Here is an 18,229-nt window from a genome sequence, read left to right on the forward strand (position 1 = left end):
TGGAAAACGCCATTATAGAATATGATATTTAACGGCGCTTTTATTACAAACGCTGTTAAAGAACACTCTTTAACAACACTTTTTTTTACAAACGCCATAAGAGAGTCGAGCATGTTGTGGCGTATGTAGCTAGAAGCGCCGCAAAAAATCATGTTCTATAGCGACGTTTGTGGGAAAATACCACTAACATTAACATATTTTACCAACCTATTTTATTTCATATAGAACCTAAATTTTCAACATATTTTCCTGTAACTTCAAATCCAACAACAAACTTTAAATCTAAATGATACTATCACGAAAGAAATATATATAATCTAAATTAATAATTTAAATGACAAAATATATTCAAGAGAATGCATATAATTATTAAAAAGAAAAAAACAATAAACACACCCATTTAATGATTTTCTTGATCTAAGTTCCTTATCCCCAAAAGAAAGAACAAAACAAATCCAAAGGAAATTTAATCATAAATTCTTACATTAGACACATCTATATGCAAAGGGATCAAGGACAAAAGTATAACGAAAGTATACTACAGTAGAGGATATACCATGCCTTTCAGTAGAGTACAGGACCCTAAATCTACTACCTCCAAATGGGCTGTGACAGTAGGGTGTTCTCAGCCTAAAACTCGGTTGGAGGTTTTAAACGTACTAATCTCCTGATCCTGTCTTTATCCGTGTTCTCCAGATATCCCTTGAGAATATTTAAGAAAAGGGGAGGGGAAAACGTTAGCAGCAGTATCCATCAAAAAAAATGTAAAAGGATGCTAATTGACAATCAGGCAAAAAGTCACAGTTTCCTGGCACAGAGATATTAGATGTGCTTAAGCAGCACAAGAAAGTGAGTTGCCACAAGCTACATTAATTCTAGCGTTTTGATAATCATGGCCAAATGAAACATCATAATTAGTTTTCTTAAGCGTCACTGAAGTGGTGCAAGTCAAATTAAAACAAATAGTACCAACAGCTTCTGATCAAAAGGAAGAATGCCAAAACCATAGCTAGAATACCAACTTGTGACCTCACCTTCCAAATAATTTCATCCAAACTCAAGCATATCCTTCTGTATTTATCTAGAAAAAGGCGCTCTGTTGGTAGCTTCCCACATTCATCCTTTACAGCTAAGGTTATAACAAAGATTACCTCTGCCACTAGAGCAAAACCATTCAGGAAGTAAATCAGTAATAAAATTCAAGTATGTAACCTAATGCACCATGTTAGATGATAAATTTGATTCCCTTTCAAATGCACTACAATTATCAGTGTTTTCTTTTCTTTTTAATTCTGTGGAGTGCTAAATTACATTTCAAAAGATTAAAAAAAGAAGAAGTAATATTTATTTTAATTTACAGACCATAAGAATGGGTCGCACTATGAGCAAGCAATGTTAAACATCACAGAGAAGCTTATGTAACTAAAAGCACAGAGATATGTGCAAGTCACGATACAGAAAACCCAGTGCTTTTTAATATCAAATCATTCAGAACAGTTCTTTCAAAGAACCTATGAACCATTCAAGCTCTCTCGCCTCAAACAACATAAAAACTGCATACTTTAGTCAAGTTTCAAGTTTTGCCGCATTATTAAATCTCACAAACTAAGATTTTACATGTAAAGAGGGCAAGATATACTTACATGCAAATTCATCATACTCATCTTTGCCAACAACATAGACGCTGACATCTCCAAGCGCCATGTAAACAATGTCTGATAAAAGAACATTTTTGTTCATTTATTTAAACTGATATCTCAGGATGGCTTTAATTAAGGTTTAGGAAACAGATCCATCCACAATCAACAAAGACAGGAAACTTGTGGCCCTGATGAATTAACTCAAGGAATTAACTTAATTTCAGGGTAGAAAAAAATAAAACATGACAGAAGCAAAAAGGTTATGCTACTGCTGTATTTTGAATTAGAAGAACCCACTGCCCAGTTCAAAACGTATCTGTAAGTACAGACTATGTTTCTTTTTACTCTCAAAATGGCTTTTCCACTTATGAAAGTTACCAGGCCACCCGAACAAAGAAGGAAATTTGGTAAAGAAATCCAGTGAATCAGGCCTGTTGAACCATAGTTTATACTTTAGACTATCTGCAACTTAACAAACTTTAGCTACATGTTTAAAACATTTACATAAGAACTAAAAATGAATGTTGTGCTCATTGCGGTCCATGCAAGACTAGAGCAATTAACTATCAATTCTGTGCTAATGGCAGATGCAAGCGCTTCACAAAGTTCAATCATGTTAGAACAGATCAACAAAATCACAACCATCAAAACCTTTAAAATTCAACAAAATCATGCAATGTGATTTAGCGGTACACTTTATCACTTCAATGCCCACTTTCAAGAATTCAAATTGAAACTTACCATAACTCACATCTAACCTTATATTCATACTTAAGAACTTAAAACTAACCTAAAAACATTGAATTCTCTGTTGAAAACTCAACTTTTCCTCACTTAGACAACAAGAAATCTCATTAGCACGGTAAATCTAACCTGAAAAACAACAAGAAATCTTAGAAATCTTGACTCTCTCTAACCCAATGAACATGTGCATAGTTTTAAAAATGAGGAAATCTTTAGAAATTAAGTTTCATGGATAGAAAATCATTAAATTAAGTTACATCATCATTGCCTACTTGGATTTTCTAGAAATCGAAGTCAAGAACAATCAAGAAATCGATCTCCCTTCTTTTCCATATTCTTGCAAAAATAGAAAAAAATGGAAAATCATGTTTTGTTATTAAAAACATAGAAAATTTTGCTAGAAATAAAACTTTTCAAGATTGATTGATAAGAAATGAAATGGTTCGTTCAATATTTCAAAAACAAAATCTAATTTTCCATGGCATTAAACAAAAAAAATTTTAAATTTTGAATTTTGAATTTTAACATGTTTGGTTGGTGTATTGGCCCCACTTAATTCCCCTCTAATCTTTTGTTTGGTTCAAGGTATTGCTATTATGGGTCTAATACATTATTGACCTAATCCCCAAAATCCACCGATTTCTAATCCATTTCTTTTGCTCAGTTTAGGTGCTGCTTCAAGTTTTATACCCTGTTTACCCTCTCGATTGACGCTTCCCCTTTCCTTCTTCTGTTCCTTCCTTCTAGCTTGGGGTTTTTGCCAATTTGCTCCCTCTGTCTCTCAACCTTTTCTTTTCTTTTTCTTTACAACATTACGCTTGGCCTTCTCAACCTTTTTTTTCTTTTTCTCTCTGTCACTCTTTCGCTTGCTCTCAGTTGGTGGGTTTTCGAAAGGTAAAGGTTTCTAACTCTCTTTTGCTCTCAAACTGCTTTAATGTTTGCAGCTCTAAATTTATCGTTGTTTTTTTCCCTGCTGATCCATTTCAAGAAAATGAGCTTTTTTTCTGTTTCACATTTTATTTTGAGTGGTTATTTTCCTTCTTTACCATGTCAAATTTTAAGTTTGATTGGTTTACTTTGATGGGTTTGTGTTATTGGATTAATTTTTATAGATTCCTGTATTTTAATTAGCTTAAGTTCCAAGTAGAGTTTTATTTCTTGGACATGAAAAGACGAATAGGGCAAATTGTTTAATGAATGATCTACAGAATCACTTCTTTTACCAACCGGCCTCATCTTCAAACAGTCTGTCACACCATTTCAAAATGTAAAAGCAAACAGATGTTTCACATCAAGAAATCTTCCTTGAAAGTAAGCTTTTATTATTATTAAATAAAACTACAGCATATGCACAATTCTATTACTGCTTTAGAGCATACTATGATTTCTATTTCCTCCTCTTCCTTCCGTCTTTTTCAAGCATAATTGTTTCAGTTAATGCAGCTTAAAAACCTTCAGCTTAACAAATTGACTTACACAAGACAAACACAATTCTAACAGGCTTCACTGACACGCTGTTAAAGCATGCTAGAGCCCATAACCCATGCATGGTGTGTGTAATTCTTGGATAACCTGGACCTATCCAGTCTCTAAGGCTACTATTTAGGAGCAATTTTTTAAGATTTTTGCTGGAACTTTGAATTTTCACTCAGTTGGAAAGAAACTGAAAAAAGCAAATATGAGTTTCCATCCACAATAACAAAAACCGATCTTTCAAATTGAAAAGATTACCAGAGAGAAAATGAAAAAGATGAAAGATGTGAGTTCACTTAATGCAAATTTAGAAGATATGTCGTCCTTCTCTTAATCGTTGTTTCTTTTCACTTACAAAATATATGCCAATAAACTAACGTTAATTTTATTGTCTTCTTCTTTCCAATTGCGAATGTGTACTCCAGAAGTTCAAAGTGACCTAGGACCAGAGGTAGTGTCAACACCGGCATACTTTAAGTAGGATGCATGATTCCCACTAGTTCCAATACAAGATTCTCAACGCTCAAGGGACATCATATCATGCCTATACATACCCTGCACTTCTGTTAAATGAGAAATCCAACTAGCAGGGCAGCAATTACCACTGCTGGTTATATTTTGTTTGGTTTCTTTTTCATGTCTATGGTTATGGTTCCTGTTGTTGTTGCATTTGTTTTTATTTCACCGAAAATATGTTTTGAGAGGAATTGGAGTCCCTGATTCGAATATCCTTATGCTGCTTAACCGTCATCCTTGAATATTTATGTATAATTCGGTTCAACTTAAGGAGATTGTGGAAGAAGTCAAAGGAATGGGAATTAATTAGAAGTGAGTTAGCATAGGCTGCAGCATTAGTATTTTGTAGGATGTGCCATGTTGCCCTTGAAGACCAAAGGAATTACTTTTTGCACGTTCATGTCCCGTTGTCTTGTTTCAGTTCATTATTTTGGTCTAAAACTTCTTGTAGTTGGAATTTGTCAATGGAAGCAGCCATGTTTTTGTAGCTGTATTCCTTTCTTCCATTGATGAAGCTTAAGCTCAACATTTTGCTTGACTTGCTGTTAATTTAAGTCTCATTGGTTTGAAGTGCAATAGTGTAATGAGTTTCATTGGCTGCCTTGTTAGTGTCTTTTGTTTTTTCTGCATGTAAGCAGATTCGAATCACTGTCTTTGATACAAGTTGAAGCCGGAGTTTAGCTTTGCTAGTTCATACAGTCACCTTTACAAGATGGTGTCTAATATAAATCGATGAAATACTTTTCATATGATACATAATGAAATTTTATTGCGCCTGGTGTATCTGACCACTGTTGTTCCAGTATATTAATGTTCTATGTGAAATTTTGTAGGTATTGGACTGTTAGCTACCGATTTGCTCCAGGCATAAATCGTTGGCAAGCTGAAGCTCTAGCTGCAATTCAAGAGGTTTGGTAACTTATCCAATCTTCTAAACTTGTAAGACTTCAAAATCCAATACAGAGAAACACAGTAAAACTGTTAGCATACATGCTGATTTTTTGCATGGAGTTTTAATTTTTTTTGGGAAATTATTTTATTTTTTCGGTCTTTTAGCTATTTATTTTCTATTTGGTAAAGTAAATAAGAATTTGTGCTTACAAGTATTTTTTTAATTTTAGCTACTTGAATCATTATAATTTGGGTAAGTGTTAAAACAATTGCTATTATTGTTAATTTTAGCTACTTGAATCATTACAATTTGGGTAAGTGTTAAAACAATTGCTATTATTGTTAATTTTAGCTACTTGAATCATTACAATTTCTATTGGAAGATTGAGATGTGAACATTCATCAAGTCTATTGATAAAAGAGCTTGAAAATCATCTATTTAACTAGATGAGAGCCTCCTAAAACAACAAGCTTATATGGGTCACATATTGTAAAATCAAAAGCACAATGTATCACTAAAGAAGATAAAATTGTAAACTTGACATTCATACGAAATTATAGGATTTCTTGCACTAGTGATTACTTAGATGGGGCGTTAGATATAATACAATGAATAAATTGTAAGGTGATAAAATTGAAGGAATAAATTAGAAACATTTTATTAAAAATAAAACTAATTAAATGTGTATATTCATATACAACTCATTAATTAAAAATATTTTTAAATAATTAAACTTAAAAATATTATTTTAATAATATTACATATATATCGACTTTTGAACCATTATAAATTAAACTCAATCCAATCATGAGTAAATAAAATAAAAATTTGATCATTAGATATAATCAAGTAAACAACTTGATTAAAAAACAAATATTCAATATATTAGAATTGGATCATTAGATATAATCAAGTAAACAACTTGATTAAAAAACAAATATTCATTGTTATTATGATTGATTAAAAAACAACTTGATTAAACAACAAGTATTTGGTAACATTGTTGATTAAAAAACAAATATTCATTGTTAATGTTAATGTTAAAGTTCTATTTTTTGCTTCGTTAAGATTCTAAATTTGTATTGTTCATTTTTCTTTGATAGTGTAATATTGCTTCCTATTGAAGCGGCTTGTTTGATTGCTTCCTCCACCCACAGTTGATCGTCCTCTTTTCACACAATCACTGTAAGTTCTTTGGCAATTAAATTATTTAATTTTATTTTACTGTTATTGAAATTATGATTGGAGAAATATGACCCTTTTACTGCGATTTGACAATATGGAACACATTAATATATTGCAGTAATGGCTCGTCTGCCTTTAATTTCACAAAGTGTGAGGCGTAAAAGAATTGGTATTGCATTGACAATATGGTTGGAAATCTATAGAATTGCGATTTGGTTCTTATTTAGAATGGGTGCCAGCCTTAGCCTACATACTTATAGACCAAGGATTAGGTCCTATACCTTAGATTTTTATGCAAAACGGGATCATGTGAAAATGCTTGTATATGCTAGTGACGAGACCTGTATTGAACAAAGTAGGATGAATAGAACTGCCTTTTTTAAACTATGTGAGATGTTAGAATCGTTAGGGGGATTGAAGTTGTCAAGAAACATGCTTGTTGAGGAGCAAGTAGCAATGTTTTTGCATATCATCTCCCATCACCTAAAAAATTGAGTTATCAAGCATCACTTTAAAAGGTCCGGGGAAACTATTAGTAGAGCATTTCATAGTGTTTAAATGCTGTCATATGCTTACAAGATGTGTTATTTAAAAAGGCGGAGCCAATTTCAGCTAATTCTTCTGACACAAGGTGGAAATGGTTTAAGGTATTGGACTGAGTTTTATATATAGCTTGTACAACATTTAGTTGATTTAGATTTAAATTAGTATTCTAACTTAAGGTTTTATATCATGCGATATAGAATTGCTTAGGTGCTCTTGATGGAACCCACATCAAGATTAGGGTTCCAACAGTTGATAAACCTAGATATCGAACGCGAAAAGGTGACATAGCAACAAATATGCTAGGTGTTTGTACACCTGATATGCAATTTGTTTATGTTCTTCCTGATTGGGAAGGTTCAGTTGCTGATGGACGGGTTCTTCGAGATGCCATTAGTAGAAGATATGGACTAAAAGTTCCTCATGGTAAAGTGGATAGTTAAAGGACGTTGAATTATTCATTAAGATCAAACTTTTTTTGCTGAATTAATCATTAAAAAAATTTATTTTATAGGTTGTTATTATCTAGTTGATTCTGGATACACAAATTGTGAGGGATTTCTTGCACCTTTTAGAGGACAACGATATCATTTGAACGAGTGGCGTCAGGGTTATCAGCCAAGTTCTCCGCAAGAGTTTTTTAATATGAAACATGCCTCAGCACGTAATGTTATTGAAAGATGCTTTGGGTTATTAAAACTTAGATGGGGAATACTTAGGAGTCCATCATTCTATCCTGTAAAGGTGCACAATAGAATTATTATTGTATGTTGTTTGCTCCATAATTTTATTCGAACCCATATGAGTAATGACCCTATTGAAGCGGAGGTGGGAGAAGGATTACCTAGTAATGTGGTGGATGACGATGAACCGAATATCGTAAATATTCATCCATCGGATGCTTGGGCTACTTGGAGGATGGAACTAGCCAACCAAATGTTCAATGAATGGCAAGCATCTAGAAATTAGTTTGTGAAACTTTTGTGGTGTTTGAATTGATTTTTGTATTGTACTAAACTTGTTGAATTATAATTTAATTTCTTTTCATTCAGCATGTGTTATAATTCTAAATTTTTGTGGTATGGAGCTTTTGATTCATGATATTGAACTTAATTATAATTTTATAAAGTGTTCACCTTTTGATTCATGATATTAAAATAGTAATTAATATAATTGATTTTTTTTCTTAAGATAATTATGTCAGGTGTTGCAGAATCAAATGTTTCTTCTCAAGCTTCCCGAGTAACCAAAAGAAAATGGGTTCCAGAAGAAGATGCATCATTGGTTTCCTGCATGGTGAACTTGCACAATGTTGGAACATTTAATGCTGATACCGGGTTCAAAGCCGGTTATTTAAACGAGTTGGAAAGAATGCTACAAAAGGCTTTACCAAATGCAATGTTGAAGGCGAAACCTAATATTGAATCGAGGATTATGTTATTCAAAAGAGAGTGGTCAATCGTCTATGACATGCTTAATGGTCAAAACAATAGCGGTTTTGGTTGGGACGAGCATAGGCAGCTCGTTGTTGCTGAAGATGCGGTTTGGGACTCCTATTTAAATGTAAGATTATTTCAAGTCTTTATTATCTTATTTTTACCAAACTTATAACTAATATGATTTCCTCATTTTTTAGAGTCACAAAGAAGCCGATCAATTCAGACGTCGTTCTTTCCCTTACTACGACCAGCTTACTGCCATATACGCAAGAGATCGAGCGACTGGGAAAGATACTCAAACAGCTGCTGATGTTCTTGAAGAAATAAATGCTGAGGGTGTACCTACTACATATATGGATGAAGAAAGAAACTCATTCTATGATTGCGAAGCTGACGTCTCTTTGGATGACATGGATGTTTCTGCTGCGGAGCCGCGACGAGATAGAGACCAAGGGGGTTCCTCATCTTCAAACAAGAGAAAGAAGAAATCTGATGCTCGTGATAATATGTCTTCTTCATTTGATGAGGCTGCCATTTTATTGGCCGAAAACATGCTGGCCATTGGCGATCAAATCAATAGGAGTATTGCCTCTGATGTGGTAGTTCAGCAGAAGTTAGAAGAATTCCAGATCATCCAAGAGAAAGCTACAAATTTATATTCAATCTTATGGGAAATTGAAGGTTTAACCGACGATGAGCGGTATCGAGCTTTGAGTAAAATTCCAGATCATCCAACTCAAATGCTCGTTTTCTTTAGTTTACCTTCTGCTGCGCGATTAGAATGGGTCAGAAGATTTCTTTCTGACCATTAAAAATCAATGTTTAAACTTTTTGATGTTGTAAAATTATATAACATATGGATTATGATGTAGAATTTCATTTTCATCTAACATTTTCTTAATATAAGTTAATTATGTTTATGCAGAATATAATTCTTAAGTTATATTACGATTTTAGTAAATTCATATAAGAACATTTTATTATTAAGAATTTTATGAAATTATATATCATTATTAAATTATATTTAGTATTAATTATTTTAAATTGTATAAATTCATATAAGAAAATTTATTATCAAGAATTTTATGAAATTATATATCATTATTAAATTATATTTAATATTAATTATTTTAAATTATATAAATTCATATAAGAAAATTTATTATCAAAAATTTTATGAAATTATATATTATTATTAAATTATATTTAATAATAATTATTTTAAATTATACAAATTCATATAAGAAAATTTATTAGTTATAATTATTTTAAATTTTATTAAATTATATATTTTAATTAAAATATATTTAATAATAATTATGTTAAATTATATTTTATAGTATCATATATTATGATTTGAGTAAATTCATATAAGAATATTGATTATTAAGAATTTTATTAAATTATATATTTTAATTAAAATATATTTAATAATAATTATGTTAAATTATCTTTTATAGTATCATATATTATGATTTGAGTAAATTCATATAAGAATATTAATTATTAAGAATTTTATTAAATTATATATTTTAATTATAATATATTGAATAATAATTATGTTAAATTATATTTTATAGTATCATATATTATGATTTGAGTAAATTCATATAAGAATATTGATTATTAAGAATTTTATTAAATTATATATTTTAATTATAATATATTTAATAATAATTATGTTTAAATATGATTAAATTATTTATTATTTATATTAATAATCTTATTAAAATTTAAATAACAATAACAATAATCATTTACCCAAACAAATTTATGCTAAGGGTATTCTAGTCATTTTAGTTTTTTCCATTATGCTATGACACCTCTATTCCATTCAACCAAATACAAGAATACTATTACGCCTCTATTCCATTACATTCAACCAAACAATTGATTTGCTATTACGCCTCTATTCCATTACGCCTCTATTCCAATACAGCGAACCAAACGTGCTGTAAATTTTATAACAAAACACAGTTTTGAAGAAAACCAGATCTTTGAAATAAAACATAAACCATGAGGTATGCTCAATTATGTTATAAAAAAAATAAAATCCCATTTCCAATTTCATAGATCATGAATAGCCACAACAGATCTTGTGTTTGCCAAACATCATCCATTTTTAATTTCTACCAAATCAAATCCCATCCAGAAAGTAGAATAAAATTATTCGATTTCCATAAAAAAAAGACCCATGGCGGGGTAGACGTACAGTTCAACTAAGATGTTGCCTTCAGAGTTGGTGAATAAAATCGCGAGAATCATGGTGATGTATCTCCCTCTCTCAGATACTTCCTTTTTCTCTTGAGGCAGGGAGACGGAGATCAGCTAAGTTGCTCCTGCTTTGCTCTGTGTCGTCAATCGCCATTTTCTTTCCCATTTTCCTTTCTTTATTTTGCGTTTAATTCGGGTTGGATCAGATGTTGGGTCAAATGGAATTTTGTATTGTTGTTATACCTTTAACGATGTTTAGAGAAAAACGCCGCTATTTCTTTAACTTTTGCGGCGCTATTTCCACAAACACCACTATAGAATGGCTTATTGCGGCGTTTTTCATTTAGCGCCACTAATGGTATATATTTGTGGCGTTTTTTTAATACAAACGCCGTTAAAAGTTCAACCTTTGTGGCGTTTTCGCTCCAAACGCCACTAAAAGCTTAATTTGCTATAGTGGGGGCATTATGTATATTCATATAGATGCAAATTAACTCGTTCGTCGATGCTAATAAATTTAATCTTAATCTATTCAATCTAGATCTAAACCTTAGTTTTCTCTCCCAAGACAAATCGAGATTATCAAATTATTGCAACTTGGTGGTCAGATAAACAGATTAAATAAGCATGAAATTGATAAATTATTAACAAAGATAGAAACAATTAAAGAGAAAATATTTAATTAACTAAAAGAATAGGATCCATCACCGTTCCAAGAAAATAGATTTTACTTCATGTTGAGTTGAGAAAATATCACAAGCAGAAATTTAAAACAAACTTGTATTGAGAAAGAGTATAAAGAAAATAATCAAGAGATAAAAATGATTATCAAACTAATGTTGAGCACTCTAGATCTCTTTTTCTTCCCGTTTTTACAAGCTTGAAGTTTCCCTTGGTGTGAGAGAATTGTTCCTTCACCTCCAAGTTGATCTCTTCCTTTTTTCCCCTTTTTTTCCCTTAAATCATGTCAGCTCTTATTTTTAGGGTTTTAATCATTTCACTCCACCATAAAGTAGAACTGTGATGGAGCGGAGTGCTTGCTATTTGAAATTTTGAATTGAAGCTTATACTTCACCGTACTGAAACAAATTCAGTGGAGCAAAAGACTTCTCTTCACTGCTCCAAGTCTTCCATTCTTCATCCGGTACCTACAATCTAGAGAGAAAAATAACAAGTAAATCCGAACTTACTCTAAAAATGATAATACTCAACTAAGATTCAAATAAAATATAATTAATCCGAAAAAAAAACTATAAAATGTAATAAAATCTAACTTAAATGCTTTATTTACCTCCTAAAATACTATAAAAATTATACTACCATAACTCCAAATATGAAGTTATCATGTAAAACTTTAAATTTACCACTAAACCAAAGAGTTATTTCAATCTTTTTTTATATTTTTTAATTTTATTGTGCTCATATTATTACCTTCATCAATTGCATATATATATACTATTATTTAACTCGAAACTAACTTATGATTGATATATTTATTTAGTATTCTTAATATGATGTATTATGTGTTTAAATTTTTTTACTTATAATTTAATCTAATTTTTTATTCTTATAACGTACATATTTTCATATGTTATTATTAATTAGTTTCAAACCATACATTTCATTGTTTATTGTATGTTATTTTTAAACATACATCCATGCTCTAAAAACGTGGTTTTCATACGCATACGTTTGTAATAGAATTTCTAATAGGGTAAACTACACCATTAGTCACTAAACTATGAGTAAGTTTTCGTTTTGGCCACTTAACTAAAATAGTTGCAATTTGATCATTGAACAATTCAAAAGTTTTCATGTAAGCCATTGGGCTGTTAAAACTAATGCTATATGGTTTTCTCTATTCTCACTAACTGCATCAACCAAGAGCTCTCTTTCCCCTTCTTTTCTATAGTTCATTTTTTTTTAAGAAATAATTTTAAACATCACAAATCTACGAACAAAAATTCAAATAATTTTTTCTCGCCTTGAAACTTTCTAATGGAACTTTAAAAAGAAAAAAACTTACTAGTCTAGTGACTTCAACTAGAACTTTTTTACTTCTATGACCAAATTGTAATTTTTTTTAATTAAGTGACCAAATGAAAACTTACCTATAGTGTAGGTTACCCTTTCTAATATAATTTAGAGTCAAAACGAATCGTTTAAAGTGTTGTTAAAAAGGAAGTATCTGTCAGGCACGTGAACATGCGGTCACGCTTCGAACCCTAAAAAGAAAAGAAATAAAAAACCACCAACGAAGATATTTCCCACAGAACAATCACCGAGTACCTTCGTATTTATATTTCCCGATACAGCAATCAAACTCCCCCGACGTTTCTCTGTTTCTTTTCTTCCGTTCCGTTCCCTTGTTTCCCCCGTAATTTTTCTTCCCTTCTTAATTTATTTTTCTCATTATTATAGTTATTCGATCTGTTCTATTATTTTTAGTTATTAATTGTTCGTTCAATTTTTTTAATGTCTGATTGTTAATGATATTGTTATAATTAAGCATGTTATAATTTAAGTCTTTAAGGGAGTTCAGGAAATTGATCAATTTTTTTTTTCTGAATCCGATTTTTTATTTTGGAATGCTGCAGTTAATTTAAGAAGTTGTAAGATCGAGAAATTGAAACTAAGTTGGTTGTTATGGCTGGTCAAAGAAATGATTACGGTAAAAGATCTCATTTTCAGCCTGATTACGCTGGAAATGGAGGAGGAGGTGTTAAGAGAAGAAATGCTGGTGAGGAAAATGAACAACAGCATGGGATTGGGCCTGAAGATACCGTTTACCGTTATTTATGTCATGTGAAAAGGATTGGGAGTATTATAGGAAGAGGTGGTGAGATTGTGAAACAGTTGAGGTTAGATAGCAAGTCGAACATTAGGATTTGTGAAGCTCTGCCGGGTTGTGAGGAGAGGGTTGTTATGATTTATAGTTCCAGTGAGGAAACAAATCCATTTGGTGATGAGCTTGTTTCGCCTGCTCAGGATGCTTTGTTTAGGGTACACGATAGGGTTGTCGCGGAAGAGTTGCCTGCTGATGAGGATTTGGAGGAGCAGACACATGTGGTTACTGTGAGAATGCTTGTGGCATCTGACCAGATTGGTTGTGTTATTGGGAAAGGTGGACAAGTGATTCAAAGTATAAGGAGCGAAACACAAGCTCAGATTCGGGTTTTAAGCAATGAGCATTTACCCCCGTGTGCATTGACTTCAGATGAGCTTCTTCAGGTAAAGTTGTTTTCTCATGTGAAAAAGATATACCATGTGTTATGCCCTTCTTTAAATAAATAAGAGAAAAAATATTGGCCATTTACCTGAATATTATCTCCTGTAGAGTTAATTTCTTAATTTATTGCAAGACTTAACCATAGGTTATAGATGTATGGATATGACAAGTGTTTGAATGGAAGATTCCTTTAAAGGGAAATGAAAGGTCTAGAAGTTGGTTTTAGCTAACAGCTTTTATTCCTCACAGTGTTGCTAAGTTGAAAAGAAATGGTAGTAAGCAGTCTTCCTAGAAAAGGGAAGAGTCTTTATTTTCTACTTTTATGTTCTCCTGTTTTAAGTGATGGGATTTGGAAGATCTGTTGATTGATCTCCATGAGGCTTCTGACCAGACAGTTCTTACCTAAAAATGTGTCCTTATGTTGTAACTGTATATTATTAGCATTCTTGAAAATGTTGAGTTGCCTGCATATAAGGGGATTTTGAATCATCTTGCGGCCTTCTTGTTTATTCATTCAGTTTCTCTATGGGGATTTCAGATAATTGGAGAGCCCTCAGTTGTGAGGAAGGCTCTTTATCAGGTGGCATCTCGCCTTCATGATAACCCTTCAAGATCCCAGCACTTGCTTCTCTCCTCTCTATCTAATATGAATCCATCAGGTGGGATGTACATGAATGCCTCCCTTATTGGTTCTTATGGAAATTATTCTTCTAGAAGAGATGATGGTTCTGCAAGGGAGTTTTCTCTTCGTTTGGTATGCCCGGTTGGAAATATTGGGGGTGTGATTGGAAAAGGTGGTGGTATTATCAAACAGATTAGACAGGAGTCTGGGGCATCGATTAAAGTTGATAGCTCTGCAGCTGAAGGAGATGATTGCATTATATTCATATCAACAAAAGAGGTAAGAATACATTAATTCTTAAAGTTAAGCTTAGATACTCATTGTGGAATTTATATGTCATGCCTGATTATTTATATCTCTGCAGTTCATTGAAGACCCATCCCCTACCATCAATGCTGCTTTGCGCTTGCAATCACGATGCAGTGAAAAAACAGAAAGAGAATCAGGTGATTCTGTAATCACCACCCGTCTACTTGTTCCAAGTTCACAGGTTGGATGCCTTATCGGTAAAGGTGGGGCAATAATATCTGGGATGAGGAATGCTACTAGGGCTAGTATTCGCATACTTTCTAAGGAAAACCTTCCCAAAGTTGCATATGAAGATGAAGAAATGGTGCAGGTGAATAATATGCTTTTTGGTGTGCACACTCGATGTCATGGTCAGACTTTTGATAGAATTTTTATCTTCCAATGCTGTACAGATTACTGGAGGTCTTGATGTTGCTAGCAATGCCTTTTCGCAAGTACTGTTGCGGCTGAGAGCCAATATATTTGAAAGAGAAGGAGCAGCAGCAACGCTTTTGCCTGTTCTTCCCTACATTCCCATGTCATTAGACATTTCAGATGGTCCTAAATATGGTAACAAAGATGGTCAACCCCGTAATCGTGGATACTCTTCTTACTCAGGGGGATACAGCCCTAGTGATTTGACTGCAAGTGACAGTAAAGGAAATTATAGTGGTTCACTTGTAAGCTTGTCTTTTCATTCATTTCTTTGCAAAGATGCTTAAGCTTATTATTATTGGGATGCATCTGGTTGTTGCAGCCAGGTTTTTTCTAAAGTGCAAGATCTGCATTTGAGAACTATCCCTCTCGTTGCAAATTTATGATGTTCTGCGTGCTTAATTTCTATCTCACATGTTATTGTACTTCCTCTTATTGTCGTATATTATCTTTTTCCAGAGTGGAGGTGATATATATGGAAATCATGGTGGTCGCAACTCCAGCCGGGGGTAACGTTTACCTATCTAGTTAGAAAACTTCGATCACCTTTGATTGTTCTCTAATAGCAATTGTTACCACCTTGCCTGATTTTTTGCTGTCACCAGGTTGTCCAATCTAAATCAAGTTTCACATAGGAAGCATGGGTATTAGTCCTGGGTTCTAGACTGCACAAGTAAATATGTGTCTGATTTCATTTATTTATTTCGGGTATTGATATGCTAGTTTTTTTAATTCTTTTTACATGAAGATATGCAGAATGATATCTTAAACCCGGCCAGCCATCCCCTGCCAAGGATTCTACTGCACCTTTCCCACTTGTTGCCTTTTCTCCCCTATCTAAACAGTTGTCGTCACAAATCTTGAAGCCAGACCTTTGTCCCTTTTGATGAAGCCAACCTAGACCAGAAGACCAGACAAATCGGGTTTGAGGAACTTATGTTCCACTTTGGCTCGCCTTTATGCCTGTCTTGGGTGACCAAGAATAAGATCATTTGATGATGCAAATCACCATTCAATCATTTTTGGCCTGGATTCATGATTTGCAGGCTCTGTAACACATTTCTAATAATTTGCTTTCCATGTAAAACCCTTACACTTGTATCCTTGACTTTTGGCTATTTGGCTGATGAAGTGATTTTTTATGTTTTATAATGGAGTCAAGGTAGCATCTACTTGTTTAGGATTTTTTTATGTATGCATGTGGTTTGAGAGTTGCATCAGATAGGAAAGTTTAGATTGCCATAATCCCGAGAGCAATGTAATTGTAGCTTATGTTGGATGTAAATGCCATCATATTTGGTTTCTTGATTATATTTTACATGTAGCTCAAATGGCTGGTACTTTATTGGAGTTTGCTGGGATGTACTGGTCCCATTTCTTCTCTTGAAGAAGTGAGGCCATGTTTCTGTTGAACAAAGTGCTTCAAAAATTATCCCCTTAATCGCATGATCTAAAATTTGAACTTGCACAAAATGAGCTGGAAGTTATATAAGGGTTGTATGAGCTTGTAAATCACTTAAGGTAAGAAATATTTGGTTAGGCTATGTGTTCAGATTAGTTTTGGAGGCTGTCACAGCGAAAAAAGAGAAGGCTTTGGAGGCTGTTTTGTGAGGAGAAAGCTAAAGAGGAAGGCAAGGAAACCTGAAATGGAATCAATTGAAGAAGTAGGCTTATTATTGGTATTGCATCCTAATTCTCTTATTTCATCTTATGGGGTAAGCAACTTTAGTTCTTTGTGCTACTTTTGGCAGGTGGTTTATATAATTGGCTTCCTCTGGCATTGGGAGCTGGTAAGCTGTATGTGGTAACTGGTAAGTGACTTTTATAGTCAATTGCAATATGCTTGTATTTGTAATATAAACTAAACAGAGTTGGTCCACTAACCATAAAGTTGAAATGTGAAATCCTAATTTAAGAACTGAGGAGAAATTTGAATGATGTGTTCCATAATGGTAGCATGAACAGTTTTAGTTTATAACTTTCTACAACAATCAGATTGAATATTACAATATTAATACTTCCATACCTAATGGTTTGTCTGGTTTTTCAATATTACAATAACTGTTCCAGGGCATATATTTTTGCCTAATAGTCAGGAAAAAAGTTGACTCTGATACTGATTTCTATGCGTTGGTTAATTCTTCTTACTGCCATCTTTCAATTGCAAACTCTTCATGTGTGGTATATCTCTTCCATGCGCAAACCGGTTTCTGGATATTAAATTCATGTAGGCTTATGAACTTGTATGAATGTATGTATATGCATTCCATGTAGATGAGAATCCTTGTTTAGAGCTCTCACATATTATCAGGTTTATGCACCGATAACTGACAGGTTTCTCTATCCCAATTGCAGTGTGTGCTATCATGCAATTATATTTGTTGTTTGGGAGAAAGGGAGATTGAAATTGCTGTGACCAGCCTTATCTCTAATTTCTTAAAAGCCACTTTTTATAGTATGCAGCCTTGATCCTTTGAAGATGAAGCCGTGAGGAAAAAACGAAAGCATAGGCTGAACCGATCATTGTATAAACAAAGTCCCAACAAAAATATTTAATAAATTCAAGAAATACTATACTTAATCTCAGGTTAAATATGGGAGATAAACCCTGTTTTTATTTCATCATTTTATCTTAAAAAATGACTGCTTCTCTAACTTGGATCAAAGATTATATCTTAGAACTTGGATTCCGTCTATTTTTAAAATTTTAAGTAATTATGTGGCATAATTTTACAATGTCAAATTTTAAGTACACCTTATTAAACTTTTACATTTGTCAAGTTTAATGATCAAAATGGATATAGTTTTTAAGTTTAGGTATTAAATTGGACAAAAAAAAGTTGTATTAAAGTGGGTTAAAAAAAATACAAGTATCAAAATAGACTTAATTATCAAGGTTATGGATTAAAAGTTATATTAATTTTGTAATTTTAGTTTCGATTAGTGTTGATAATTTTGAGCTGAATTTAAAAATCTAAGTTGATCAATTTGAATTTCATTTAACCTGAT

The 18,229-nt window shown here is 32.6% G+C and overlaps 2 protein-coding genes and 1 long non-coding RNA gene across 6 annotated transcripts; 2 read left to right on the forward strand and 1 right to left on the reverse strand.

Annotated features, from left to right (window-relative positions):
* Positions 1–461: 461 nt before the first annotated feature.
* Positions 462–2,742, reverse strand: LOC107918901 (uncharacterized). The gene is made up of 3 exons (XM_041108770.1): positions 1,644–2,742; positions 1,035–1,159; positions 462–702 (listed from the first exon to the last, which is right to left on the reverse strand). Exons 1-3 carry the CDS (start codon positions 1,738–1,740, stop codon positions 631–633), a joined length of 294 nt encoding a protein of 97 aa, XP_040964704.1. The 5' UTR covers positions 1,741–2,742; the 3' UTR covers positions 462–630.
* Positions 2,743–2,995: 253 nt separating this feature from the next.
* LOC107918902 (uncharacterized) lies at positions 2,996–8,556 on the forward strand. Of its 3 annotated transcripts, XR_001690296.2 has the most exons (5): positions 2,996–3,278; positions 4,283–4,467; positions 5,207–5,282; positions 6,369–6,450; positions 8,185–8,556. It is a non-coding gene; the product is annotated as an uncharacterized lncRNA (long non-coding RNA). The 3 variants fall into 3 exon arrangements; XR_001690295.2 differs by having other exon boundaries at positions 4,283–5,282; positions 8,185–8,550; XR_005922756.1 differs by lacking the exon at positions 2,996–3,278 and adding an exon at positions 3,377–3,695 and having other exon boundaries at positions 4,283–5,282; positions 8,185–8,550.
* Positions 8,557–12,821: 4,265 nt separating this feature from the next.
* LOC107920179 (RNA-binding KH domain-containing protein RCF3) lies at positions 12,822–16,367 on the forward strand. 2 transcript variants are annotated; one of them, XM_016849736.2, is made up of 8 exons: positions 12,822–13,023; positions 13,244–13,877; positions 14,414–14,776; positions 14,862–15,116; positions 15,199–15,465; positions 15,680–15,729; positions 15,826–15,893; positions 15,969–16,367. In XM_016849736.2, the coding sequence occupies exons 2-7, from the start codon at positions 13,293–13,295 to the stop codon at positions 15,869–15,871; spliced, it is 1,566 nt and encodes a 521-aa protein (XP_016705225.1). In that variant the 5' UTR covers positions 12,822–13,023; positions 13,244–13,292; the 3' UTR covers positions 15,872–15,893; positions 15,969–16,367. The 2 variants fall into 2 exon arrangements, with proteins under 2 accessions (XP_016705225.1, XP_016705226.1); XM_016849737.2 differs by having other exon boundaries at positions 12,853–13,023; positions 15,977–16,367.
* Positions 16,368–18,229: the final 1,862 nt, after the last annotated feature.

The sequence above is a fragment of the Gossypium hirsutum genome, chromosome D13 (genome assembly GCF_007990345.1).
Source record: "Gossypium hirsutum isolate 1008001.06 chromosome D13, Gossypium_hirsutum_v2.1, whole genome shotgun sequence".
Classification (NCBI taxonomy): Eukaryota; Viridiplantae; Streptophyta; class Magnoliopsida; order Malvales; family Malvaceae; genus Gossypium; species Gossypium hirsutum.

Coding starts and splice junctions, on each gene's coding strand:
- LOC107918901 (XM_041108770.1), bottom strand. CDS start 1,740: ATGAACAAAAATGTTCTTTTATCAGACATTGTTTACATGGCGCTTGGA. Junction 1,160..1,643: donor TGAGTATGATGAATTTGCAT/GTAAGTATATCT, acceptor GTTTTGCTCTAG/TGGCAGAGGTAATCTTTGTT. Junction 703..1,034: donor TGGATGAAATTATTTGGAAG/GTGAGGTCACAA, acceptor AATATTCTCAAG/GGATATCTGGAGAACACGGA.
- LOC107920179 (XM_016849736.2), top strand. CDS start 13,293: ATGGCTGGTCAAAGAAATGATTACGGTAAAAGATCTCATTTTCAGCCT. Junction 15,117..15,198: donor AAGATGAAGAAATGGTGCAG/GTGAATAATATG, acceptor AATGCTGTACAG/ATTACTGGAGGTCTTGATGT. Junction 15,466..15,679: donor GAAATTATAGTGGTTCACTT/GTAAGCTTGTCT, acceptor ATCTTTTTCCAG/AGTGGAGGTGATATATATGG.